This window comes from Halichoerus grypus, chromosome 3 (assembly GCF_964656455.1).
Source record: "Halichoerus grypus chromosome 3, mHalGry1.hap1.1, whole genome shotgun sequence".
NCBI lineage: Eukaryota > Metazoa > Chordata > Mammalia > Carnivora > Phocidae > Halichoerus > Halichoerus grypus.
Window position 1 is genome coordinate 58,718,687 of NC_135714.1, and position 27,256 is coordinate 58,745,942.

Here is a 27,256-nt window from a genome sequence, read left to right on the forward strand (position 1 = left end):
TTTCTCATTCTCATTTTTTTCTCTGCTCCGTTCTCTGCTTCCTTCTCTCTTTGTTCTCCTTCTCTGGAGCCCAGAATAGAATCGAATAGCCCTTCTTGAACTGGTGGCCTGGTATGGGGGTCAGGACTCAAGGTGGCCCAGAGAAAGGATTGTCCCTACGTTCACCACTCCCCCAATAATTCCCTGCCACCTTGGCCATAAAATTGCCAATATTCCTAGAGAGGAGGCAGGCAGATCTAGTAGAAAATTATATTGAGGGTAAGGAAGGTAGGAGAAGCTTTCTGACAGGGGGACACCCTCTTCTCAGGTCATTTGGAATTATTCTTCATTTAGTAATAATAGTAGTGTTTGAGAGGTGCTTACTGTCCTTAGCCTTTTACCTGAATTATTCATTTAATCCTTATGATAGCCCTATAAGGCATTGTTATTATCCCTCATTTTACAGAGGCACACAGAACCTGGGCATCCTCCCTGAGATGACACGTGATGGGGCACTGTGGGTTCAGAGTCAGGCACTTGGAATTTCTACTGTGCGTTGTCGCCAGTCTCCTGCATTTCACTGGGTGAATACTTTCCTTTTGAGACACGAAGTTATTTCTTTTATGTTTCCCCCAGGATATGTATAATAGCAAGTTCTAAAAGTGCCTATACAACAGTATCCATGTCCGTCCGTCCTCACTCTACGTGGTCTGATATGCACAGGTTTCAGTTACCACGGTTTAGGGAAATAATACCAGTCCCGCGACAAAATGGTTCAGATTTCAATGAGCATGCTGTATTAACTATAGCTGCATCACATGCAAACTTCTCTGCTAGCTCTTCCATCTGCGAATCATGATGCAACTAACAAATGTGCACTGTGATCTATGGCCAATGACATCCCTTCCTTCAAAGTCCGTTCGTGGTTGGTCGGGGCACACCTGTTTGTTACTCAGTTCGAATGGCAAAGTGTGTAGTTCTGTTGACCCCTTGTTTCCCACTAGTAAACCACATGACATTTTGCAAGATAGATCACAGACAGAGGGAAGTGCCAGCAAAGAAATGGAAAGCCCTAATGCTGAAAGTAGAATTTGCAGTAGCTGACAATGGGATGTCGGGAGCACCACCACTTGCCATTTGAGAGATTCTGCATATGCAGCTGGAGGAACTTAGTGAAGGCCAACTTGTCCATATAAACGAGGAAAATGGTACAGGCATAAAACTTCACATTGAAAGAACTCTCTTTCATGGCATTGAAAGAGCAAATACAAAATGTTGGAAGCTGACCCAGATTTGGAAAGGAATCCAAAATTCACCAAAGCGTAGGAAAGATGCTCACCCAGTACTGCATGGTGTGTATGAGCAGAAGAACTCAAAACACTGTCCAAACTACTCTTGATAAGCTTTTGCAAATAAATAAAACACTTTAATTCTCAAGGTTTCTAATGTTTTCAATAAGTTATGACATACTAAATACATGTTTTCCTATTATTTTCAATTCCCTATACATGTGTAAACCATGGGAAGAGAGTTTTTAATGTTTTGACAAACATTTTCACAGGTCATTGAACAAATGTAATGTCGTCCGTCGATTATTAAAATGGCTTTGCACTGTTTCAGCTTCCACAGTGATTTGTGTGGTCTTTTCTGCTACTGTGGAAAGTGAGCGCTGCCCATATTTATCTCTATGTCCAGTGAAATTAGTGGGCAATGAGTCGTAGAGTTCAAACTCATGTCCAATGCCATGATCCCTTCTCCTATGTGATTATTCAGTTGTGTTTGTTTAGCACCTTTCCCAGGGAATCCGCACTGGTGTTTTTCCCCAATATGGATCCAAGTGAGGCCTTCCCTGCAACACCATTCCTCTCTGGGTACCTTGAAGAGTTAATAGGGCCTTAAAGTTATTCCTAAACTGAAATGCTTCTTTGGTTTGAATTGATCCTTAATTATAGAATTCAAGATAGTTCATCAGTGCTTCCAGCATCTGACAAATGCTTACCATTCCCCTTCTATTACCTGGACGAGCCTCTCCCCTCTAATTTAAGGCATTGCAAGAAGAAACAGTATTTAAAAGCATCTGTGGTAAAATTATTTTGTATGTCTAAGAATTGTTTTTCCTTACTAACAACCAGACAATAAATAATCTATCTTGAAAAATTTAGATTTGTATACAGATTAAAACAACAACAACAACAAAAACAATGGGACCTATCTACTTTCACCTGGCCATTTTCTTTTAGTAGCTCTGAAAGAAACTTCATACATTTCTAACAAAGAAGAATGTATCCTCATAAGGTAGAAACAAGAGATTATGTGGCATGAGTTGTAAATCGCTTCTTCTGACTAGAAAGCAGTCTGTAGTGCTGGGCAAGCTCATAATTATACTGCTTTTATGACAGTAGTTCACTGAATGGATTTGGTGAGCCGAACAATCTAATTAATGACTTCCCGTGCTGTTAATTCAGCTAACTTCGTTCACATTGGCGAATTCTCAGGCCTCATTTGCACCTCGTAGCTACCACATAGATGTTTCTATGATCTTTTGAAGCTTTTAATAGCTTTGCTTCCGTTTTATGATGAATTCTTCAGGGACTGCGGTAGGAATGAAAGGAACTGGAATGTCTGCTCCTTTATTCCCTCCCAACTCTCCTCCCTGTGTTCCATCCCTGAGCACGCCTCTCCACTCCTTGGTCTGTACCAAAACAGGGAATAAAATAATGCTGGGAAGAACTGCTGAAAAGGAAGTAAAGAGGCAGGAACAATGTGTGGGCGCTTTTCTCAAAGTCAAAATAGGTGGGGCTAATGTCTAAGAGTGATTCTCTCCACTGACTTAAAGTTACAGGAATACATAGAAATTACTGAGATAAGTCTAAAGGTACATTACAGTGTTGATGAAAGTGATTTAAATTATAAAAGTAGAAAAGCCACATTATTTGGAAAAGAATGTCTACTCTGACACAACCAATTTTTTTTAACTGTAGTTGTTTCCAGATGTTTCATGTATGCCTATTTTACATAGTTTGAGGAATATGTGACTTATACCCTTAGATTTTTATCAGCTATTTTCCATGCTGAAACTCTGGTTCCTGGTTATGTTTAGTGAATACATCATAGTTTGCCTCACTCTGTCTCTTTTGTTAAATGCTGTTCCTATTCCCCTCCCCCCAAGTATTATGCTAGAGTATAGGTTAAGCTGCTATAACAAAGGGACCCCAAAAGACATGAACTTGAACAAGGTAGTTTAGCTGTCTCCTACCAATGTCTGGAGTTAGACAGCTCTTCTTCCTCCAGGGATAATGCTCTCATCTAACTGTTTGTATTAGTTTGATAAAACTGCCATAACTAAGTACTAAACACTGTGTGGCTTAAACAACAGAAATTTATTTCTCACAATTCTGGAGGCTAGAAGTCAGAGATCAGAGTGTCACCAGGGTTATTTCTCCGTGACCTGGAGATGGCCGACTTCTCCCTGTCTTCATATTGTCTTTCCTCCGTACATGTCTATGTCCAATTTTCCTCCTCTTACAAGGACACCAGCCAGATTGCATGAGGGTCCACCCTAATGGCCTCATCTTAGTTACCAAATATAGTGACATTCTGAGGTGCTGATGGTTAGGACTTAAGCATCTGAATCTGGGGGAGATGCAGTTCAGCCCACAACACTGTTCCACTTGAGCATTCTTCTTATCCACACAGTTGAAGTTGAATTGCCTCCTCATCCATGTTTTCTTTCATTGAAAGGTGAAAGAGAGATGAGGACAAGTGACTTACTTCCCTTTAAGAAAATTGAACTGGAGTGGGGCGCCTGGGTGGCTCAGTTGTTAAGCGTCTGCCTTCGGCTCAGGTCATGATCCCAGGGTCCTAGGATTGAGCCCCGCATCGGGCTCCCCACTCAGCGGGAAGCCTGCTTCTCCCTCTCCCACTCCCCCTGCTTGTGTTCCTGGTCTCACTATCTCTCTCTCTGTCTCAAATAAATAAATAAAATCTTAAAAAAAAAAAAAGGAAAATTGAACTGGAGGATGTATGCATCACTTCTGCTGGCCTCCTATTGACCTGAATATAGCCACATGGCCACTCTGTATGGAGTGGAGTGAGAAGGATGTGGAATCCCTAGTCTCTAGACGGGAAGCCACGCTTGGATGAACAATGATCCATTCTGTACATAAGAACTTAAAAACTGATCTCCTTACTTGAAATAGAGAGAGAGATTTCTTCCTCCAGCCCCCACATACCATTCTGTCTACCCTTAATTCATTCAGCTGTGAAAACCTCAGTATACAATCTCATTGCTTGCTTTTAAGTCAGTTTCAAAGCCTGATCCATTTATTAACTCTTTCCTGTGGAGTAGGTGGAAGCCTAATGTCAGTGAAGTCATATCTTGGCTCAGATCTTACAGTATTAACCCTGAACTCTGTAGATAAGGTATATGTAGATTTGCAATGTGTAGACCGTACAATCTCACCAAAATGTGTCTTTGGTTCTAACTACACTCATTTTTATTGTTCAATCATTGGTAGAGACTAGACACTTATTATTTATTTATTTATTTTTTGAGAGAGAGAGAGAGAGAGAGAGAGAGCATGCGAGCAGGGTGGGGGGTGGGTGAGCAGAGGGAGAGAGAGAGAATCCCAAGCAGGCTCCATGCCCAGTATGGAGCCTGACATGGAGTTCAGTCTCATGACCTTGAGATCATGACCTGAGCCAAAATCAAGAGTTGGACGCTTAACCAACTGAGCCACCCAAGCACCCAAAGACTAGATACTTTTTGACAACTTCATTCAATGTTGAAAATTATATCAAGTCCTGGGGTGCCTGGGTGGCTCAGTCATTAAGCATCTGCCTTCAGCTCAGGTCATGCTCCCAGAGTCCTGGGATCGAGCCCCACATCGGGCTCCCTGCTCCACGGGAGGCCTGCTTCTCCCTCTCCCACTCCCCCTGCTTGTGTTCCCTCTCTCGCTGTGTCTCTCTCTCTCTCTCTGTCAAATAAATAAATAAAATCTTTAAAAAAAGAAAAAGAAAATTATATCAAGTCCCTTTGTGGTTTTCATTTTTCATGTCACTTTACTGACCTTACTTTTGATCTCTTGATCATCACTGATATTTTCTGTGTAGCCCTTCAAATTCACTAAGCCATACTTTTACTGAAATGCATGTCATGCCATATATTCAGGAGTTGGAAAAATAGCAAGGGGAACAGATCTAGATCTCAGCCTTGACTCAGCCACCATCTGCAACTGGTCCTGAATAGGAAAAGCATATGAATTACTACTTATTGTGACCAGACAAGAAAGATAAACCCACACAGTGAGATGTGTCAGGAGAGAATGAGGTCTGCTTAGGGCGAGCTACTGGGAGGGTAGCCAGCTGGGGTAGTCCCTGAGCTTCCTTCTGCCCCTACTCATCTTACTGTGGCACAAACTGGCCCCAGGTGATCTGCCTCTTGAGAAAGTGTTCCCAGAGTGTCCAAGGATAGATCAGAGTGGGTGAGGCGAGAATCCCAGATACATAGAATAACAAGAGGGCAGGCCAGCCTTGACTGAATTGGGTCATTTGGCCAAGAAGTGGGCTGGAGGCCTCAGGGTGGGAGTCTGCAGTGGACGCAGGGCCCCCAGCCTCAAGAGATGGGGCTATTGCTGCTGCCATGAGGTTCTGCTGGAGACCAAAGGCCTGGGCCAGACACATCCCAGAGAGACTCCAGTAGTGAGGGCAGTGGTACTTTTAGGCAGCTTTAGGTAAGTAAACTGGGTCAAACCTGCAGGAACTAGGGACAAGCCTATGAGAAAGCCCCATCTGCTGATCCCCACACAGACTCTGCCTGTCTCTTGGTTCAAGTACTGAGGTTTTTGTGTGTATGCCCTGCCAGGCATTTCCCTGATGATGGGTGATGCTGAGCATCTTTTCATGTACTAGTTGGCCATTTAGATGTCTTCTTTGGAAAAATGTCTGTGTCTTCTGTCCATTTTTTAATTATATTTTTTTTCTTTGTTTATTAGTTGTTTTACATTCTTCAGGTATTTTTTATAAGGTATTTTGGGTAATAACCCCTATGTGATATATGATTTGCAAATATTTTCTCCTATTCTATAGATTGCCTTTTCATTTTGTTGATTGTTTCTTTTGCTGTGCAGAAAGGTTTTTTTTTTGTTTGATGTAGTCCCACTTGTTGATTTTTGCTTTTGTTTCCTTTGCTTTTGGTGTCATATCCAAAAAATCATTTCTAAGACCAATGTCAAGGAGCTTTCCCCCTATGTTTTCTTCTAGAAATTTTATGGTATCCAGTTTTATGTTTAAGTCTTTAATTCATTTGGACTTAATTTTTATAAGTAGAAAAGACAGGGGTCCAATGTCATTTTCCTATGTGTTGTTCTTTAGTTTTCCCAGAACCATTTACTGAAGACAGTACCCTTTCCCCATTAAGTGTTCTTGGCTCCCTTGTCAAACAATAGTTGACCTTATATGCAGCAGTTTATTTCTGGGCTTTCTACTTTGTTCCATTGGTCTATGTGTCTGTTTTTATGCCAGTACCATAATGTCTTAATTACTATAGCTTTGTAGTGCAGTTTGAAATCAGGAAGTGTGATGCCTCTAGCTTAGTTCCTCTTTCTCAGGATTGCTGTGACTATTCAGGGTCTTTAGTGGTTTCATACAGTTTTTTTTTTCTATCTCTGTGAAAAATGCCATTGGAATTTTGGTAGGACCTGCGTTGAATCTGTAGATGGCTTTGGGTAGTATCAACACTTTAACACTATTAATTCTTCCAGCCCATGATCATGGGATATCTTTCCACTTTTCTGTGTGTCCTCTTCAATTTTCTTCATCAAAGTCATGTAGTTTCCATTGTACAGATCCTTAATTTCCTTAGTTCAATTTATTCCTAAGTATTTTATTGTTTTTGATACTGTTGTGAATGGGATAGTTTTCTTTATTTCTTTTTAATTTATTTCATTGTTAGTGTTTAGAAACAAAACTGATTTCTGTATGTTGATTTTATGATCCGGCAATCCCACTTCTGGGTATGTATCCAAAAGAAATGAGAACAGGATATCAAAAAGATATCTGTGTAACCATGTTCATTGCAGCATTATTCACAATAGCCAAGATACGGAAACAAAAGTGTCAGTCAGTGGATGAAGGGGTAAAGAAGATGTGGTATTGAATATTGAATTATTGAATATTTTATTATTTATTATTGAAATATTGAAATATTGAATATTTTCAACCGTGAGATAGAAGGAAATCCTGCCATTTGTGACAACATGGATGGACCTTGAGAGCATTATGTTTAATGAGATAAGTCAGACAAAGACAAATGCTGTGTGGTATTACTTATATGTGGAATCTGAAAAAGCTGAACTTGTAGAAGCAGAGTAGAATGGTAGTTACCAGGGGCTGGGGGGTGGGGGAACTGGGAAGATGCAACTAGAAAGTGAATAAGTTCTAGAGCTCTAATGCACAGCATAGTGATTATAGCCAATAATACCATATTATATATTTCAAAATTGCTTTAAAAACTAGATCTGAAATGTTTTCCCACAAAAAAGAAATTACAATTATGTGGTGTGATAGAGGTGTTAAATAAAGCTAGGATGGTAATCATATTGTAATATATAAATGTATCAAATCACCAGGTTGTACGTTTTAAGCTTAAACAATGTTTTATATAAATTATGTCTCAATTTAAAAATTTAAAAACTAGAGTGTGAGGGATCTAGGTTCAGGCTGGGACACAGTGGGTACTGGGGCGAGGGTAGGGCCTTTCCCTCCTGGTGTTATTTGTTTGCTCTCTGCTCCTCAATGCTCTGCTTGCTCTTCGGAGCCTCCTGTGGGGTCCTGTGTGCACCCTCCCATGGATAGGTTGGCAGAGCAATGGGGCCAAGTGCCATCCTGGAGCTAGGTTACCTCACCCTCTAGGCTGCAGAGGGATGACACAGGATTAACAGCAGTTCATTGAACTACTGGGGAGAACAATTTTCATGAGAGTCTGTGCTTAAACTTGGAGAGGAATATGTGGATGGGGAGAGATGGTCCTCGGGAGGGAGGGAAAGGGGACCCCTAAGCCAACTGCCCTGGACAGTAAGGGAAAAGACAAGGCTCAGATCCCGGGCTTACAACCTGCCCTTTTCTTTTTTTTTTTTTTTTTAAAGATTTTATTTATTTATTTGACAGAGAGAGAGACAGCGAGAGAGGGAACACAAGCAGGGGAAGTGGGAGAGGGAGAAGCAGGCTCCCCGCTGAGCAGGGAGCCCGATGCGGGGCTTGATCCCAGGACCCTGGGACCATGACCTGAGCCGAAGGCAGACGCTTAACGACTGAGCCACCCAGGCACCCCACAACCTGCCCTTTTCTTAAACTACACCAAGGATGGTCTATACCAGCCTTGCAGGGGTCCCAACAGCTGAGCCTGTTTCCTGCCAGTGATTTTTCTTCCTGGCCCATGATTCCTAGCACTGTAGTCCGAGGGGCTTCTCTGGTCCCTCACAACAGCCCTTTGCAAACAGAGCTGAGGAGCACAGTGGGAAGGGAAGGAGCCTCCCTTAGCCCTCTCAGGAATTCCTAGAAGCCAGAGAGAGGCTGAGGCTGGGATGCAGGAGGGTTTGGAGCAATGTTACGTGTCAGGCGTTGTGATAGGCACTCGAGGCGCGACAGTGATCTGAACAGGCGAAGTCCTAACCCACAGGTAACTTATATCTGGTGGGAGAGGACAGGTAATAAACAAATATATACATATCCATGTAATATATTAGGCAGTGTTGCTGTTACAAAAACAAAACAACATCAGGGAGGCTAGAGAATTATAGAGTAAGGTCGCTTAAAAAGGGTGTTCAGGGAAGGTGCACTGCCAACCTGAACAAAGTGAGGGAGAGAGCCATGTGGGCGTACGGGAGAGGGACAGTCCACACACATGGAGCAGCAAGTGTGAGGCCTTGAGGATCAGCATGCCTACTGGCTGTCATGGGCACAGAGTAAATAGGGGGAAGAACAGTGGGGAATAAAGTCAAAGAGGTAGCAGCAAAGGTGCCACATCATGCAGGGCTGTGGAAAGAAATTTGGATTTTACTTTAAGTGCGGTGGAAAGCTATTAGAGGATTTGGGGCATAGAAATGACATTTGACTTGCGTTTTAACAGGATCACTCTGGCTACTGATGGCAAATAGACCTTAGAGAGGTTAGGATATAAATAGGGTAGGGTACCTGTTAGGAGGCTATTGTAATTATCCAAGTAAGAAATTATCCAAGATGGGGTGTGGGCCAGCACGGTAATGGATGAAGGTGTTAACAGGTGGTTAGATGGTAGATATAATTTAAAGGAAGAGTTGGAAGGATTGGCTGAATGATTAGATATAAAAGAAAGAGAAGAATCAATTATGACTCTAAGAGTTTTCAAGTAAGCAAGAGTACAGGTGCCAGTTCTAGAATCCTTTTGAGATGAGTTTTACCTAATGTGTGTGTGTATATAGGGTAGAGAGTGGACAGAGAGAGAGAGAAGAAGGGGCTCTTTCCCGGTGAGAAATAGCAGACCAAAGGCAAAGAAGAAAAATTGCAAAAGGTCTTTTGTACCCAATAGTCGGCTCACCATTGTTGAACAAGGAAAACAGGACATTGTAAACAATCACGAATTGTGCCCTGAGTAGCTGGAGGCTTACTTTGCATTCTTCAGAGCATCTCTACTTGACATGACATACCTCCTACAACAAAAGGGACTCTATAATTTGGGACTCTATCTGGCCAGAATTATTCCTCAAAATTCTAACCCAGTAGTCAAAATATGAGGACAAAAGAGGTCTAGAATTATTATAGAAGCCCAGTACCATTTTCTAAGAAACTACTAGATGTGGAACTCAAACCTGTGGAATGCTTTTTTTTTTTTTTTTTAAGATTTTATTGATTTGACAGAGAGAGACACAGTGAGAGAAGGGAACACAAGCAGGGGGAGTGGGAGAGGGAGAAGCAGGTTTCCCGTGGAGCAGGGAGCCTGATGTGGGGCTCAATCCCAGGACCCTGGGATCATGGCCTGAGCCGAAGGCAGATGCTTAATGACTGAGCCACCCAGGCACCCCTGGAATGCTTTTAAAGCAGCTTTTAATCTCTATTTTCTCTTCTTTTACTATAGTCACTTCCAGATGTCTTGTGAATGTTCAGTATTTCACCTTTGAAACCTGAGAATTACCTTGTCACTCCATGGTCTTTGTATATTATGTCCAGTCTTAAAAGATTATAATTTGCAGTCAGGCTGACTTAGGTTTGAATCCTAGTTCTATTGCATAAAACAATTATGATCTTAGGCAAATCACTTCACCTCTCTGAGACTTGATTTTATCATCTGAAAAACTGAGATAATAATGGTTATCTTATAAAGTTGTTATGAAGATTAAATGAAATAAGCACCTCACATGAGCTAATGTATGTGACTTGCTGAGCACAGTGCCTAGCAGAAGACAGTGTGTGTGTGTGTGTGCGCGCGCGTGTGTGCGTGCACGTGTGCATGCGCATGCGCGTAGGCGCACGCTCCCATCACTCACCTCCTCTCCATGCTCACTTCGGTACTAATCCAGAAATACGTAACTTTGCATTGCGGTTACCACCCTGTCCCTCATTGCTTTTCTGGCCTCAACTCTCTTCTGGCCAAGTCTACTCTTCACCCAAAAATCATATGAATCCACTTTAAAGCACTCATGCTTATCCCCACCTTCTCCAAGTTCCTATAGTAGGTCCCATCTGCCTTGTTCATTTTGTTCTTAATCCTATACTGCCTTATACTTCTACTCAGTTGTTGTCTACTGAATTGTATGCCTCTGTAAGGTGAGCTTCTTGTCCTATATTTCTTTTGTCTCTCTATCCCACAGCAGGGCTCAGCCTTCTTAGTCATACCATTGGTCAGGTGTATGATCCTCCTCTGTAGTTATAAATCTCTAATGTGACTCTTACATTACAGAAGTAATTCCTTAAAGTTGCCTTAATGGGAACAAAAGCTGCCACTCAAGGTAGCATCAAACATATTATTAACCTACAACAATCCAGATCCAGTAATAATACATCCATTGATTTACGCAACACACATTTCTCATTCAGCATACCTTCAAGGTACTGGGGATATAGGCATGCATAGGATAAAGTTTCTGCTTTCATGGAATTTATATTCTCCAGATTACATGTTAAAATAAGTTTCTTCTTTTTTTTAATGTTTCAAGCTTTTATTTAAATTCTAGTTAGTTAACATATAGTGTAATAATAGTTTCAGGAGTAGAATTTAGTGATTCATCACTTACAAGTAACACCCAGTGCTCATCACAACAAATGCCCTCCTTAATCCCCATCACCCATTTAACCCATGCCCCTGCCCACCTCCCTTCCAGCAACCCTCAGTGTGTTCTCTATAGTTAAGAGTCTGTTTTATGGTTTGCCTTCCTCTCTTTTTTCTTTTTTTCTCTTTTCCCTTTGTCCATCTGCTTTGATTTAAAGTAAGCTTCTTTTGGAAATGATTTTGGCACTATTTACTTCCAAGTATGTGTTCTACAAGATGGGAAAGTAACGGAGTATTACCAGTTTCTAAGGAAATGGTACTTTCTTTGAAGTAGATCACTTATACAGAACTATTAATCTGTGATATTGTAAAACAAACAAACAAAACAAACAAAAAAAGTTGAAGTGACTCCCCACCAACTCAGTGTTCAGCGTTAATCATTTAGTTTGATGGTATGTGTCTTAGTTCAGGCTGCTATAACAAATTACCACAAACTGGGTAGCTTAAACAGTAAGCGTTTATTTCTCACAGTTCTGGATGCTGGAAGCCCAAGATCACAGTGCCATCATAGTTGGATTCTGATGAGGACCCTCTTCTGGGTTACAGACAGCTAACTTCTCATTGTATCCTCATATAGTGCAAATAGTGGGAGAGCTCTATGGGCTCTCTTTAATAAAGGCATTAATCCCATTCCTGAGGGCTCCACCCTCATGACCTAATCACCTCCCCAAGGCCCCACCTCCTAATACCATCACATCCTAGGTTAGGATTTGAACATACAAATTTTGGAGGGACACAAACATTCAGTTCATAACAATATGGCCAATCTGACTCAAAATATCAACTTTTTGTGATAGATGATTACAAGGTAGCCCGAAAGTCCAGCTTTAGGATAAGGGAAGACCTAACACTTTAACCCAGAGGTGATTTCTTCCAATCTTTTTTTTAGGATTTATTTATTTATTTGAGAGAGAGAGAGAACGAGCAAGAGGGGGAGAGGGAGAGGAAGAGAGAATCTGAAGCAGACTCAGCTCGGAGCCTGACGCAGGGCTGGATCTCACTACCCTAAAATCATGACTTGAGCCGAAACCAAGAGTCGGACACTTAACCAACTGAGCCACCCAAGCTCCCCTCTTCCAGTCATTTTTAAAAAGTGGATGGAAATTTGCAAAGTCCCTGTTAGAGAGACTGCTACAAACACTGGTCATAGTGCCTGTACAGGTCATTTCATAAAACAAGTAGTCATGGTCCCTCTGGGATCCTTCTCGGGGAGCCAGCTACCCCCACTGTGGCTCACCGCACCCTTACATTTTACAACACGGTGCTCATTGTGAAGTCTAGGTCTTTGAAATCAGGTCAGCTTTAAAGACATTCTTTGTAGAAGAACGTATTTGACATTGAGCACTCTACCTTCATAGAGGAGTTAAAAGTTGAAGCACAGAAAGGCCATCCACAGGAACAAGAGAAGGGCTGCTGCCTATGCAAGTCTTTCTTCTTCTTTTACACCTAACGAGATTTTTTTGTAGTTGTTTCCCAGGGCTCCATACTAAAGTAGAAATATCTCTGGAAGGAGATTTTATCTCCTAGTATTTTGGGTTGATGATGGCAGGCTACCGACATCCAGGCTTTGCCAACAGATTTGGAGGACACTCCAAACAGCCTATCTAGTTTACAGATTTCTCACTGTATGATAGGAATGTTCGGTGGCTTGAGGAAAAAGGACTGGGGAGAATGACAGGAGTACATGATGATTTTGTTTCTTCTCAAGAAGTAATGAAAGGGAGATAGTGTTCGTCTTTTTGGTCGAGTACTAGAAATACACATGGCGGTAATCCTTAACTCCTGCCTACCGAAATGGAAACTGGCACTGGTAGCTGATACCATCCATGGTCAGCAAGGAGGTTCCACGGATGGGTCATAGACAGAGTTCACAGAAAGCAATTTCAGATTTTTATTCGGTGATTGATTTGCCATTTGGCTCCATTGAATGCATCCTGAGTGGTATGAGAAGTATCTTTTGGTATTCACATCTATGAGGCAGGTAGCTGGAAATGTGGAGATTTGATTTAATGTAAGGAGAAAAGTAAAGGGAAAAAAAGGCTTAGCCACCTTACACGTACAGATGGCACAGCAAATAGGTGAGGGATGCATTTGTAAGTGCAACTTAAATAAAGCTAATAAAGCCAGCACAATCCATCTAGAAATGTGGATCAGAGTCTTACTCTTTTACTCCATTAAGGCATTAATCCTCTCTGTCCCATTACTGCCCCAAAGGGTGCTGAGATAATGAATGTCCTAATAAATATAGAAATCTTGTAGAAACCCCAGAATCAGGCAACCAGATAAATGCAAGAGGAAGCATAGTGAATTTCCTTTGAGGTGTCTGATTCCTTGTTGCCTTGCAAGAGTTCAGTGGTGAGCCATTCACTCACCAAGGAGCCCTTTACTCTCTCCGGCTCATCATGCTCTTAAGTGTCATTTTTATATCAACCATATGAGAAAGTGGAATGTTTTCCATATTACCTCCTGAGTCATACTATTTCTCCAGTCCTATGCCAGTCAGGTTTTTCTGGTTGTTATTCATGTACTTCATTTTCCTGAAGCTTGTCTCCCCTTCATTATAGTGGATGTGTTTGAGAGGTCATGTCTAAATGGCCTGCATTTAGAAGCATGGGAAAATTCTCCAAACATTTAACTTAGACAATTATACCTGCATACTAGAAGGCTGAAATTCATATGAAAAAAACAGGAAATTTTCATCGGCTGTCTTGCCACAACTAAGGAATCATTCCTTTTCCTTTTGGGGAAGGAAGTTGGCTTTAAAAATTAGTTGTAGCCTTGTTGCAAATCTGACACGGGTCATGGAGTACTTCCTTAAAAATGGCAGAGAACTGGACAAAATACAAAGAGAAATACAACAATATTACAGGAACTTGAGACATGAGTTCCTCATCCTCCACCCAAAAATACATTTATAAAGCACAAATATATTGTTTGACTCTGCCAGAACATACAACTTCCAAGCTATACCAGCAAAATCGATTGTGTAGGTACATCTGGAAATTCCATTATCTGGAGACTTTGGAGTAGTATGTAATGCACCAAAGCAGAAATTCACTATCTGCCAAAGAATTATTAAGTCTTCCTAACAAAGTATCTTAGGTGAGAGTTTGGATTATTAAGTCCAGACCCTAGGAACCTGGGAACATGAAGTTTCCAGAAGAAATAATGACAGAGAACATACCAGCCAGAGACACCCTGTCATGAAGCATAGGTTGCTGGTACCAAAGATTAATGGTCACATACATTTTCTTTCATTCTTACCTAAGTTGTTGAAGGACATTTTGATGTCTCTTATGTTGCTATTAGTATCCTTCATGAGTAATCGTTCACATCGGTGTGCAGGGCTCAGTGAGGGCCTCCTCACATTTCACACATGTGGCACATTTCCTAGGCAGAGTTCAATTATTATTTGGGTGATTATCTTTTTAATATCCATCTCCTAGCTACGCTATCAGCTCCAGGGGACAGTGGCTCTGGCTGTCTTCCTCAAGAAACATTTGTGGTGACTCTGTCTGGGCCAAACTGGAGCCAGTGTGGGAACGGTGAATAAGTTAGGAAAATATGCAAGGGTTGGGAAATAACGCCAGACCCGGGTGGAGGGCCTAGATCTCCTAAAAGATCTTAACTGCCACAAGTATAAACACTCTATACTTTGTCCCAGAAGACAGTGAAGATTCATCGAATGTTTCAAAGCTGAAGTGATCTAATAATCTGTGTTTGAAAGAATGAATCTGGCAGCAGGTTAGAGATTTTGTCTCTAAGCCAAAAGACTATTATAGTAGATTATAAAAAAAAAATGATTAGGTATTTTTTCTGTCCTCATGTGCACATCCCTTTGGCTCTGTGGCTTTACCATTCTTCTTATCCTAAGACTTTCAATATGAGTTTGACCACGTGACTTGCTTTGACCGATGGGGCATTAACAACTGCGACTCACACATTTGCTTGCTGGCGTTTGCCGGCGGCCTGACTGGGAAGCAAGAAATCCCCAAGTGAGGTAGCTTAACGAAGCAATGAATTTCACCCTTGTATTAAACTTCCTCTTTGCTGCTGTTAACATGCATAACCCCCTCCCCCTCAAACCAACACTATTAGAAATCTCACTTTAGCAAACGATCCTCAGCGGTGTGCACTAGAATCTAGAGGTGGGAGGAGGTATATGTCGTGTGAATTCCTTTCTCAGGAGGTGGGTTCCAGCATGCATTATGGCTGCAAATTTGAAAATCACTCTGCTAAGTTTCATGGATCAGTGAGTGAACAGTTCACTCAGCCTGGGGAGTTAATGAGCACCATGGAGGAAGTGACATTAGGCCAGGTCTGCAAAGGAAGAATAACTATTCATCAGGTGGAAAAGTGCAGGAAGGGTATGTCAAACAAAGAGTAGAATGTGCCAAGTCAAGTCTTGCATCCCAAATGACTGGTTTTAAATGGTCATCTCTTTTCTTTCTATACAACTGAACATACTCTCTGATATTCTAGATCATGCTGGCAGAACCCTATCACTCTCAAGGAAATCTATAGAATTTACTTTGCAGTGTCTACAGTTTATAGAGAGATCATTGAAATAAATTGGCAGGATAATCATTGCCTTTCCTCCATAGTCTTCATTTTCAGAAACCAGCCTGAAGCATGACCAAGTCATTTTCCTGTGAATCTCATGCCCCAGACCAGGTTCCATGCAGAAAACAATAGGCTCTGATGGTTGTTTTATTTGCGTTCACCATCAATTTCAGTAACTCTAGAATCATGTTAACTTCATGAAATTGAATCTAATTCTGATTGTGCAATCCCGTTCACAAGCCTCTCGTGAAAATCCTGATATCGATCAAGATCTAATGCATGTTCCCCTGCTTTTTGAAAGTTCATGTTGCCACTTTACTTTTACCGAAAAAATGACATTAGTATCTGTTTTCGCTAAGTGAAAGAAATGCAATGAGGATTTTAGCTTTTCTGAAAAAAGAAAGAAAGAAAGAAAGAAAGAAAGAAAGAAAGAAAGAAAGAAAGAAAGAAAGAAAGAAAGAAAGAAAAAGAAAGAAAGGAAAAGAAAGAAAGAGAAAGAAAAGGTGCAAAGCAAAGAGCGCTCAGCATTTGCTTCGCAGTGAGCATTGCAGAGACAGTGCGCACCCCCAGCAGAGAGAGGGGCCCCGCCACGCTCCTTCCCCGGGAACTGCACTCAGCATGTGAGCATCCAGCCGCCAGAGCTGTGAACGGTGTCTGTGAGCATATCTGTGAGCAGATAGATGGCGGCTGGATTATCCCCATTTATTTTGTGCATCTGTTAGCAAGAGATGCCCTAAGATGTCAGAAAAGCCAAAGAGAGGTTATCTTTTAGGTCTGGGCATGCTCAACCTTTTTTCCCTGTAAATTAATGGCATATGCTTCTTCAATTACACCATTTTGGCTTATGGAAGGTTTCCTAGGAATGCTCTACTTTTGGATAGCAGAGGGGAGCCTGTACCTGGTTCTCATCCATACAGAATTTTTGGCATTTTCCTTAACACACATACATACTCCCTCACACCTAAATGCAGAGTAAATAAGTCTCTGAAGGAACTTATTGCCTTAATGTGCTTCTGTAATTCATTTCAATAGAACATATAGAACGCTTTTCCCCACACATAATAGGATTAATCTTTAAAAGCATCGTCTTCTACAAGCAGGTGCAAACCTTTGTCTGCCCTCAGGGAAAGACCAGCCAATGAGAGCTTATTCTGGTGATGTAATGCTTGTTAACTTACTCTCTTGCAGACATGATTGGGGAAGATGCTTTTTAGAGCATCAAACGTATTGAATTTAACTCTTTCTCACATGACTAATTTTAACTCACAAGCCACTTCCGACGCTTCGTAAACATGTCATGTAGGACAGCCCTGAGATAGTTATGCAAAATCACTAGACTAGAGAATTTCTTTTGAGCATTGGCATCTGTACCCACTGGCATTTGCCAATGATAATTCCCTACCTTTCTTGAGAAATCAATACTTCCACATCCTGGTTCTTATGTAAATAAACGATACATTAACCCTAGCCAGAGGCAGATAAACTATTTCTTTCTCAGATATAGATTCTCCTGAAAATCAAATCAAAAGGGATAGAGACTTTATATGGTTTTTTTTTTTTTTCCGTCAAACTCATCACAGTTGACTTCTCGTGACTGTACAAACTTAATTCTCATATTCACCCACTTTGTTTCAAAGATTAAAAAAAAATATTTGAAACAGTGTTTGAATAGCCAGGTATGTTCATAGTGATATAATCTTCTGCTTAGTGAGTAATGTACGGGGCTCCGTTGATGCAACTGAATGCTTGTGAATGTCCAGAGAAGCCGTAGCCGGGGCTAGGGCAGCCACTACCCATCACATAGTGTATTTCTGTGAAGTGGTGGGCAAGGCAAGATAAATGTATGTTACTTTCTAGCAGTAAAGTGTGCAAAAAAGCAGACCCAAGCTACAGATTTCAGGCAGCTCAACAGTGCAACAGCTCATTCATTCCCCATCCCTCTCCCTTCACCCCAAACCTCAGTTTTTTGAGCAAAAGAACACAAGAGTAAGCATTTTGTGAAAAATCCTAATTTGGAAGAGGGAAGTGTCATGTTACCTGAGCACACCAGTGGCTTATCTGATCTGACGCCCGGGAAGAAAGCAACTCAGACTGCTCAGCCAGCCGTGCGATTTGAGGTGCTGGATGTAATTTGGAGATGATGAGCTGTGAGTACTCGGAGTAAAAATGTAGGAAAGTTACTTTATTAGAACTTTCCTCCTTGTTTCTTTTTTCAGACTCTCCTCCAAACGCTTTGAGAAAACTGCATTAATTTTTGACACATGAGCCTTTCTTGGGACTTTTCTACTTATTCAGGTCATGGTAATACAGTTGCATTGGGATGGGGTGGAATTCTGGAACGGTAGAATGTTTCAAACGTGGCTGTAAATCTCGTCTCTACCATATAAGGGAGTGGTAAGTCACTCTAACTTCAGGGAGACACACTTTCTCCATCTATTAAAATGAAATAATAATCCCATAGGAATTATTAAAATAATATTTATGAAGTTCTTGGCAAGTAGCAGGTATTCAACTGATAGTAGCTATGGTTATCACTATTTTTTACATATGCATAATTCCAAGCCACTTTACCTTTCAAAGTTGAAAACCACATTATATAAAATGACTATTTACCCAGAGCAAATTCGCTGACATGATGAATTTTATCTACCTTTTGATTGTGAAATGAACCATTCTGTTTTCCATTGAAGATTTAGTTTGTACTTGGTTCTTCATTTACCATATCATTCAGTCGTCTTTTATTTTTACCCATTGATATTTCAAAGTCAGTACTTTACAAATACATGATTTTAAATATTATCAGAATAAAGAGTAGTAGCATAGTACATTTCTTCTAGAGATTCGTTGATATTTTAAGGGCATGGCTTTTCCAATTCTATAGTAAAGGTCCTGGAAGGTAGCTTGAGGTTTTCAATAAATTAGCTTGAACTAAATTGTTTGTATCCACTGACACATTCCTACAAATTGATTTTAGATTTTAAATTTCAAGGGCTAGGAATGCCTGGGTGGCTCAGTCGGCTAAGCGTCTGCCTTCGGCTCAGGTCATGATCCCAGGGTCCTGGGATCGAGTCCCCCATTGGGCTCCTTGCTCAGCAGGAAGCCTGCTTCTCCCTCTGCCTGCCGCTCCCCTGTTTGTGCACTCACTCTCTCTCTCTGACAAATAAATAAAGAAAATCTTTTAAAAATAAAAATAAAAAAATAAATTTCAAGGGCTATTTAGTTCACTTTATCAGAATTTACTGAATGCCTGACCTGTACATGGAGAGACTCTAAGGTTAAACCCCATGGTGACAGCACCAGCTGTAAAGTCTAGGTTGCTACCATCCAGGTGCCATGCCTGGTTAAGGGGACAGACAACACAGTGTGTTCATTTCCATAACAGAGTTATGTAGAAAGTTACTGGAAACACACAGGTGGTGGGGCTTTTAATTCAACATTGGAGGGGTGAGTTTTTGAGAAAAATTATAGCCAGGTAACATTTTATTGACTTTTAAAGAATAATAAGGATATTCTTATTTGGATAAAATAGAAGAGTATTGCAGGTAGAAGGAATAGCTAGAGCAAAGGAGGAAAGGATTGCTAATTCATACCTATTTGTGGAATGGCTAGTGATGTAGCCTACTGTTTGACATTGGATGGAAGTGTGGCGAGGAAAAAGGAATGTTCATGTGTAGAGGGGCTTTTTGGAAAACTAATCCGTTACCTTCCAAATCATAAATATTCTTTATCTTGTCTTTGTTATGTACCATGAGAAGATTGATAATACATACTAGCTGGATTTTTTTCTTTTTTGTGATGTCTTTAAGCCCATTTGTACTTAAGCAAAAGAATACTCTTCCTTTGCTCTTCCTATGATTAAAAAAATTCTAGTGTACTATTAAACTTCAAATAAGGTAAGTGTAAACTTTACAAACCCTATTTCGAGAAGGCAATATAAATTGTACAAAAAATAATACTTGCGATCTAGAAAACATCTGTTAGTTTTGCTTCCTATAGAAGCATACATGAGCAAACTTGTAAAAGGCCATACATCTAAAAAACATGTGACTAATAATGTCAGAATATGCATTAAAGAAGTATTGTTTATGCTAACTTTGTGAAAGAGTTACCTGGGAAAACTTCATTGTTCATATTCACATGGTGAAGCATAAAACCAGCAGGTCAAAGCATGGGGCCATTCACGTGTAATAATGTGGGTGTGAAAACATTTCTTAAATAAAACTTGCTGAAAGTTCTCTGTCATTTTCTTTGAGTCTACTCACTGAATAAGAAGTCTGCATATCTTAGAACAGGACTATGTGTATATGCTCAGTAATTCAAATATGTTTGGTGACTTTTATTAGACGTGCACTGGAACGTATTGTCCACACATAAGTGACGCTGTTAGAACAGGAATTTATCAATTTAACAAATGGTGTGTGCTGAACTGTCTATAACCTGTTCCCCCTTTGTGACCAGTATCATGTATTTCAGAAGTAGTTAACTGGAATTACAGGTAGTTGGGTCCCTCATGGGTTATAGATTTTCATCATGTAAAACCAACTGCATGGAGATTCAACCTACCTCTTAGGCTGATTAGATAACATACACAGGATTTTTTGCTTAAGTGTGTGAGTGTTTGTAGGCTACCTCATTCTAAAAATGCTTTGAGGTTCTTAGATTTATATGTGTAATGCAGAAAAATCCACTATATTCTCTTAAATTCATTAAACAAGGAGGCTGTTAGACTCCTGGGGCTCTCACGCCATGGCAGCCTATGTAAGCAAACCAAAATCTAAGCCTATAAATGCCCCAAGGTTACAAAATCAAAACCTGAGGACAACCAGTCACATACAGCCAATTAGGCTTTAAGTGATAGCCGATCCACAATGACCTTGCTTTGTTTCCACCTCACTCGCCAGCTCCTTGTTGGTGGAGCACTGCTGACCACTTCCAGTTCGCTGCTGTCCAATTCAAATTGATAAATGCCCAAATAAACTCTTAAAAACTTTTGGGGTGCCTGGCTGGCTCAGTCGGTAGAGCATGCGACTCTTCTTTTTTTTTAAGATTTTATTTATTTATTTGAGAGAGAGAGAGACGAGAGAGGGGCAGAGGGAAAGGGAGAAGCAGGCTCCCTGCTGAGCAGGGAACCCGATGTGGGGCTCAATCCCAGGACCCTGGGATCATGACCTAAGCCGAAGGCAGGTGCTTAACCCAGTGAGCCACCCATGTGCCCTGAGCATGTGACGCTTGATCTCGGGTTTATAAGTTTGAGCCCCACGTTGGGTGTAAAGATTACTTAAAAAGAAATCTTTAAAAAAATGTTTATATGCCTCAATTTATCTTTTAACTAGTTATTTAAAAATATGAAATTCTCAGAAAAATGTAAAAATAAAGACGGCTTTCTGTTTTCTCCATCAGCTGTTAAGAAGAAGGCTAGCTTTATCACTCCGGTTCCTGGAGGTGTGGGACCCATGACGGTGGCAATGCTTCTGAAGAACACCCTTCTGGCAGCTAAAAAACTCATTTACTAGGTCACATGAAAGAATAAGGCAAAATGAAATCATGCTATTTATTTATTTGACAAAGGGCAAACACCTTTATATTTTACTACAAAGCTATTTATTTCTACATTGTATTTATTTTTTCATGGATGGAATCATTGTGGATCAGATGATTCATACAACCTGACTCATTTCCTGCTAACAGATTTTGAGTTTTAGGGGAAAAAAAAGAGAAAACAAACAATTCCAATGAAAACTTTGGTAACAGTGGTTTATTTTGTGAATAATATTTGTTCATAATGTTAAACAATAAAGGGCTCATAATAAATGAATATATTTTTGACACAAATATTACACACAGTATGTTTTCAGCAAACGTCTTGTCAGCCAAATGGGCGCCCTTGTAAAATGTAATTTAGGTTTTGACATAAGCAGGCTCAATTTTTATATACTTTGTTTATCATATGCTGAAAAAGAGCTTACTTGCTAAAAGAAAGATAAAATATTAAAAGTAAAATCTTGATTCATGTATCTCCCAAATGGACCCTACGAGGCATCTTAATGAGAAATGACACTCTATTCAAGGAAAGAAAAGTAAACAAAGAAGGCAAAAAAAATGCAGTGCTGCTTAGAAAGGTAATAATGATCATTTCAAACTGTGAATGACTACTTGCCATAGTAAAAATGTAGTAAGAATATGTTGGGTTTACATGTAATTTCTTTCTTCTTCTAGAAAAATATTTGGATAATACCTTCCTTGAGGAATAATGGAAAATCCAAAACCAATCATATAAAACAAAACTGTGGTTGTGTTTTCCCACAAATATTAGAAAAATATGGTATACTATGAGTGAGGATTTCATTAAAGAATGAATATTAGGTTTGTTCACAGATTCGGAAATTAATAGGAAAATATGACACAATGTGTCAAAGCTAAACCTTAGGCTATAACTAAAAATCTACTGCATTTTTGCCCGCAGTTCTTCCCTCTTCTGTTATGGCAATTGGTTCTCAGAGTAGATGTCATATTTCTAACACAATCTAAATTAGGAAATACACATGAATGTCAGTTGAAGGCTATTTTGAGACTACCCTAAGTACTTGATTGTATTGTTTTCATGCCCAATCCCAGTGTGTGTTTATGTACCAACAATGATTCTTACCCAGTGCATGTTTTTACCAGTGTGTGCTCCTGATCAATTGTGTGAAAATAGACTACTTATAATTAATCATATTTTAACTGTATAATAAAAGCAATTTGAAGAATACCTGTCTTCTTTTTTCCTTAAGATATTTATAACTTTTTTGTTCATATATTTGTTACCTATTTCTTTTTTCTTTCTTTCTTTTTTTTTTTTTTTGTGGTTTCAAGTTTCTATTTAAATTCCAGTTAGTTAACATACAGTGTAATATTAGTTTCAGGAGTAGGATTGTTACCTATTTGTTTACAGCATACTGGGGAAATGTACTAGTTTCTTAAACATGCAGGAAAAGGTTCTATAGCCCATTCCAAATTCAGTCCAGACCAATCTTTGTCTGATAACCCCGACAGAAGTTTAAATTCAAAGCTCCCAAGCAAACGTTTCAGAAAGGGCCTATTTTATTCTTAAGGGCCTCAAATTCCCCAAACAGACAAAATGACCCAAAATACATGTGCATGGAAAAGGTGAAGTCTGCAGTTTTGAGCCCACCACCCCCAACCCCTCAAAGTACAGGAGGAATTATTCTGGGAAGGTTTCTGCCCTTTGGCTAGGCTAAAATTCAGGAGGGAATCTTTCTAGAGACTAAAATACTGGAAAAGAAAAATTGTTCGGACATTTGTTAAAAATGATAAGGAAGACTTTATCCAAGACTATTGCAATGGGATCAATACTATTGCAATAGAGAAGATTGAACTCAACTCCAAATACAGCAAAGACAGCTATGGATCAACATCCAATGAGCAGAGTAAGGGGATCAGTAGGTGGAAAATTACTATAAGAGGAAATTGATTATATATCAAGGGTAGGGGAATTCTTTCTAAACTAGCTTACCAGGATTCTTGCTGAAGGCAGGCCAGATATCAAGGGTGGGGCATGGGAACTTGATCAGGTATGGGGGGGGTCTCCATAAACCGACTTAGCAGCATTCTTTGCTAAAACTGGGCTCAGGGGACCTAGTCGAGAAGAAGACTCAGAGGAGTCTGATTGAAGCCCAGTTGAGAAGGAAGCCTTTGTCAACACATAAAGGAGATAAAATTGGTTCGTTGGTACCATGACTTTATTTATGGATATTTGGGGTGAGTAAAAGATAGACATATGACAGCCATGCAGTGGGGCTTTGGAGAATTAACTTTCCTTCTCCTGCAAGTATCTATAAAAAGGACCCTGAAGAATGAAGGGGGATTGAACAATAATACAAAGATATGGAAGTGAGAATGAGTTTGGCATGTATATATGAAAGCAAGAGTCAGACTAAAATGAAAGGTGTGTGTTGGAGAGTGGTGGAAATCCAGCTGAATAAGTATGCAGAGATAGATTTAGAGAGTGCCTGGATAATTCAGACCATGTTTGGTGAATTAGGACAATTGCAGTTAGAGCCTAGACGATATTATCATTGATTAACATGAGAAAGTTATAAAGCGGAGCTGATTTTGGAGAAGAGATTATGTTCAGTTTAAGAGTGTCAGCTGATGACATAATACACGGAGTCCTGATAGAACATCCGTCTGGGAAGAGACTAGTGATGAAAATCTAGGACTCAGTACCGTGTACTAACCACTAAATCCCTGACCTTGCTGACCATTCTTCACACCCTGTGTCTCTCTACTCTTGCTCAATAGCAACGGCTATCCTTAAGAGAGCACCTGGCGTGTGCTACATGCTTTATTTTTTTGTTGTTATGGACAGTCTCCATTTGATAGATGAGGAAATTGACCCTTGGGGTTATTAAAAAGCCTCAGCCGGGGCCAAATGGTTAGTGGACGTGGAATTCAAAACAAGGTCTGGATTGCTGTGAGCCAGAGCTCACTCTCTTGTCATTACATCACGCTGCCTCCCTCAGTGCCTTTCTCCACCTGGAATCCTTTCTCTTATTACACATCTAAATCTTCCTTGTTATTCCAGGTTCACTTCAAATGAAACTCGTCCATGAAAACTGGCATGAGTCCCACCCCTGAACTCCCACAGCCATTTCTGCACACATTCATGGCACTTCTCAGTTCCTACCCAGTTCTGTATGTGCTTTCCTTAACTCCCTTCAGTACCCTGAAGTCAGAGTCCATGCATGATTTGTCTATTTGTCTTGCTAACACCACATCCAGCCCAGGGCCATGGATGTTGCAGGCGTTCAATACTGAATGAGTGAGTGAATGGCAACTGCATCCATGAGAATTACAGAATAAGTTTAGAGAGAGAGAAGGCCATGGACGGATGACCATTTCCCACCAATGTCTAGCAACAGATTTTTGTTGAGTTAGTGAGAGAGCAAGAAAGAAGGCAAAGAAAGAAAGGGAAGGGAGGGGAAAGGAAGACTTTCAGAGATGCTTATGACAAGAGGAGAGAGACAAGTAAATTAAAGAGACAGAAAAAGTGGCAGAAGGGAAGAATGACAGTGGAGTGTTCTTAGCCTTCTTTCCCCTTTCTCTTTCTAACATGCTCCAGTGTGTATCAAGAATGAGTGACGATTATCAGTGAGACCACCTTACAATATTGGCTCCTTCCCCCATTCTTCAGGATTGGGAAGGGACTTTTTGTGAGAGGATTGAGGAAGGGAACACAGGGGACTCTCTTAAAGAGAGTTTAAGTGGGATCCATTAGTATGAGTCCCAGAGGAGAGACGCATGCGGGCTGACTAGAGCTATTTTCTGGTATAAGTCTTTAGGAAAGTGGTAGGTGAGTTTCTGTGTTATGTGGCCTAATTCACCAGAGTGGAGAAACATCAGGAAAGAGCACAGGCCATTCTTCTCAGCCCAAATGTGAGTGAAAGCCACAGTTGATTTAATATTTAGATTCTTAGGATAGAGGTAATGGATTTAAAGTTTGATTTTAGGAGATAAATCAGAGAATTCCTCTGAGATCAGTATACGGATTCCTCCTAGAGAACACAGCTGGGGAAGTAGAAAGGACATGTGACCTGGAATCCAAACACAGATTCGAGTCCTGACTGTAGGGCATATCCTTTGGTACGTCACTCTTTTGAGTCTCCATTCCTCAGTTGTCATAAGGGAAGAGAAATAAGGCCTCTTGTTTCTTTCTTTATTCACTCAAGATGGATCCGTTAGGTATATACCATACGTCAGGCACTGGGTCTGTCGGGGCCGGGATTACTGAAGAAATAACTGGCAGGTGCATGAGAGCCTTCTGCAAAATGCAAAGCACCTGCAAACTCTAGTCAACAGTTAACAGCCAAGACGGCTGTTGTACTATGTCCCCGTCTTACAAATAAAGATATTTAACAGTAGTCCTAGTATGTCCCTCCAACAATTGCAATTGGTCATAATGGTTTATTTAATCCTTTGCAAATGTTTTTCTTCTTAAATTCACAGCAGTGCTGCAGAGGATGACTGTTTGATTTATAATTCAAATATTATTTTCCTGGGAAAAATAGTATCCAGAAATTGTCTTAATAATGAACAGTTAAAAAAAAAAAAAACCCAAAAAGTAGAAATACAAAATGTAGGCTCGTTTAAAGTGAGCCAAGTGCTGTATATTCTTTTAACTTTAAAATGATGACTCCTTTGGTGATTGCCCAAGTTATAATGAGTTCAACAAGCTCATTCTTGTGTGATTTCTGAAGCCAAATTCATATTTCAATAGTGAAAGAGATCCTTTCTGGTAAAACAAATTTGCTGGATGGACACGATGCAAATGATAACCTATCTTGACTTAAACAGGTTTTCAAGGTCCGGAAAATATGAGCAATTGAAATTCCTGGTAGAAAGGCAGGACACCTCAGTAAAACATGTTTATATAGGTTCTTTATAATAATTTGGGGCAAGTGAAAATTTATGGGAACCTCCTACAGTCACAAAATCTAACAGCAATAATCACATCTTGGCCTTTAAAATGGCATTTTAATAATCATAACTAGATTAACAGTGAGAAAAATTTGAATGTCGTGTTAAAACTTTCTGTTCGTTAGACATACCAAACCTAAATACTTTCATTTTATCTTAGTGGAGATGGCATCATCATCCTCATCCTCATCACTCTGGTACTTTACTGGTTCTCCCTAGCCAAGTCGCTGGAGCACAGACCGAAGCATTGTAGCTCTAAGGAAATTGGCAGCCCGTTCCATTTACTCGGAAAAATCTTAAATGGCAGAATGACATAAAGGCAAATGTTATGCTATTAAAAATAATTATTTTTACAGAACTGGTAGTAGCAACACAAAGTAGCAAAAAAATAAAATGGAATATGAAACCTCTGCTGTTACCCAAATTTCATTTTCTCCCCTGCCGTTTAAATTACAAAATACCTTGATTCACGTGCAGTCCATATGAGAGGTGGTGTAACTGAGAGGTGGTGTAACATAATTGTGTATGTAAAAGTACATACAGTTTCAGGGATGTTTGATTTATTGCCCGGTGATGCTGTTTCCTGGTTTGCAAATATCAGAACTCCCCTTTGCTGGAATCCTATGTAGGTCACTAGCCACTTTGGAGCTGGTACAAGTCTGTTCGCAGCAATGGGGCCTTCCCTGAATTTAGATTCTTTTTTGTTGTTTTAAGTACTTTTACATACACAATTATGCCCACAGGTAACAGGAAACCAGTGTTTCAAAAGAAAACTTGATCACATTGCTAGATAACACAGGTATCCTAAACAAGTGTGTGAGTGCCTCGAGGGCTCTACCTACAGCTGCTGCCAGAAGTACATATTTTTTTGATTGGTAAGAACTGGCAGATGACGCTTCATGAAATATAAATGCAAGAAAGACTCCGGAGAGC

The 27,256-nt window shown here is 40.2% G+C and overlaps 1 protein-coding gene across 1 annotated transcript in view; it reads left to right on the forward strand.

Moving 5' to 3' along the window:
• Positions 1–22,595, forward strand: part of MTHFD2L (methylenetetrahydrofolate dehydrogenase (NADP+ dependent) 2 like) — a 131,099-nt gene extending 108,504 nt beyond the window's left edge. The window contains exon 8 of the mRNA XM_036078004.2: positions 21,245–22,595. Within this exon, the coding sequence (XP_035933897.1) occupies positions 21,245–21,357 (113 nt within the window). The 3' untranslated portion in view covers positions 21,358–22,595. The remainder of the gene's footprint in view (positions 1–21,244) is intronic.
• Positions 22,596–27,256: the final 4,661 nt, after the last annotated feature.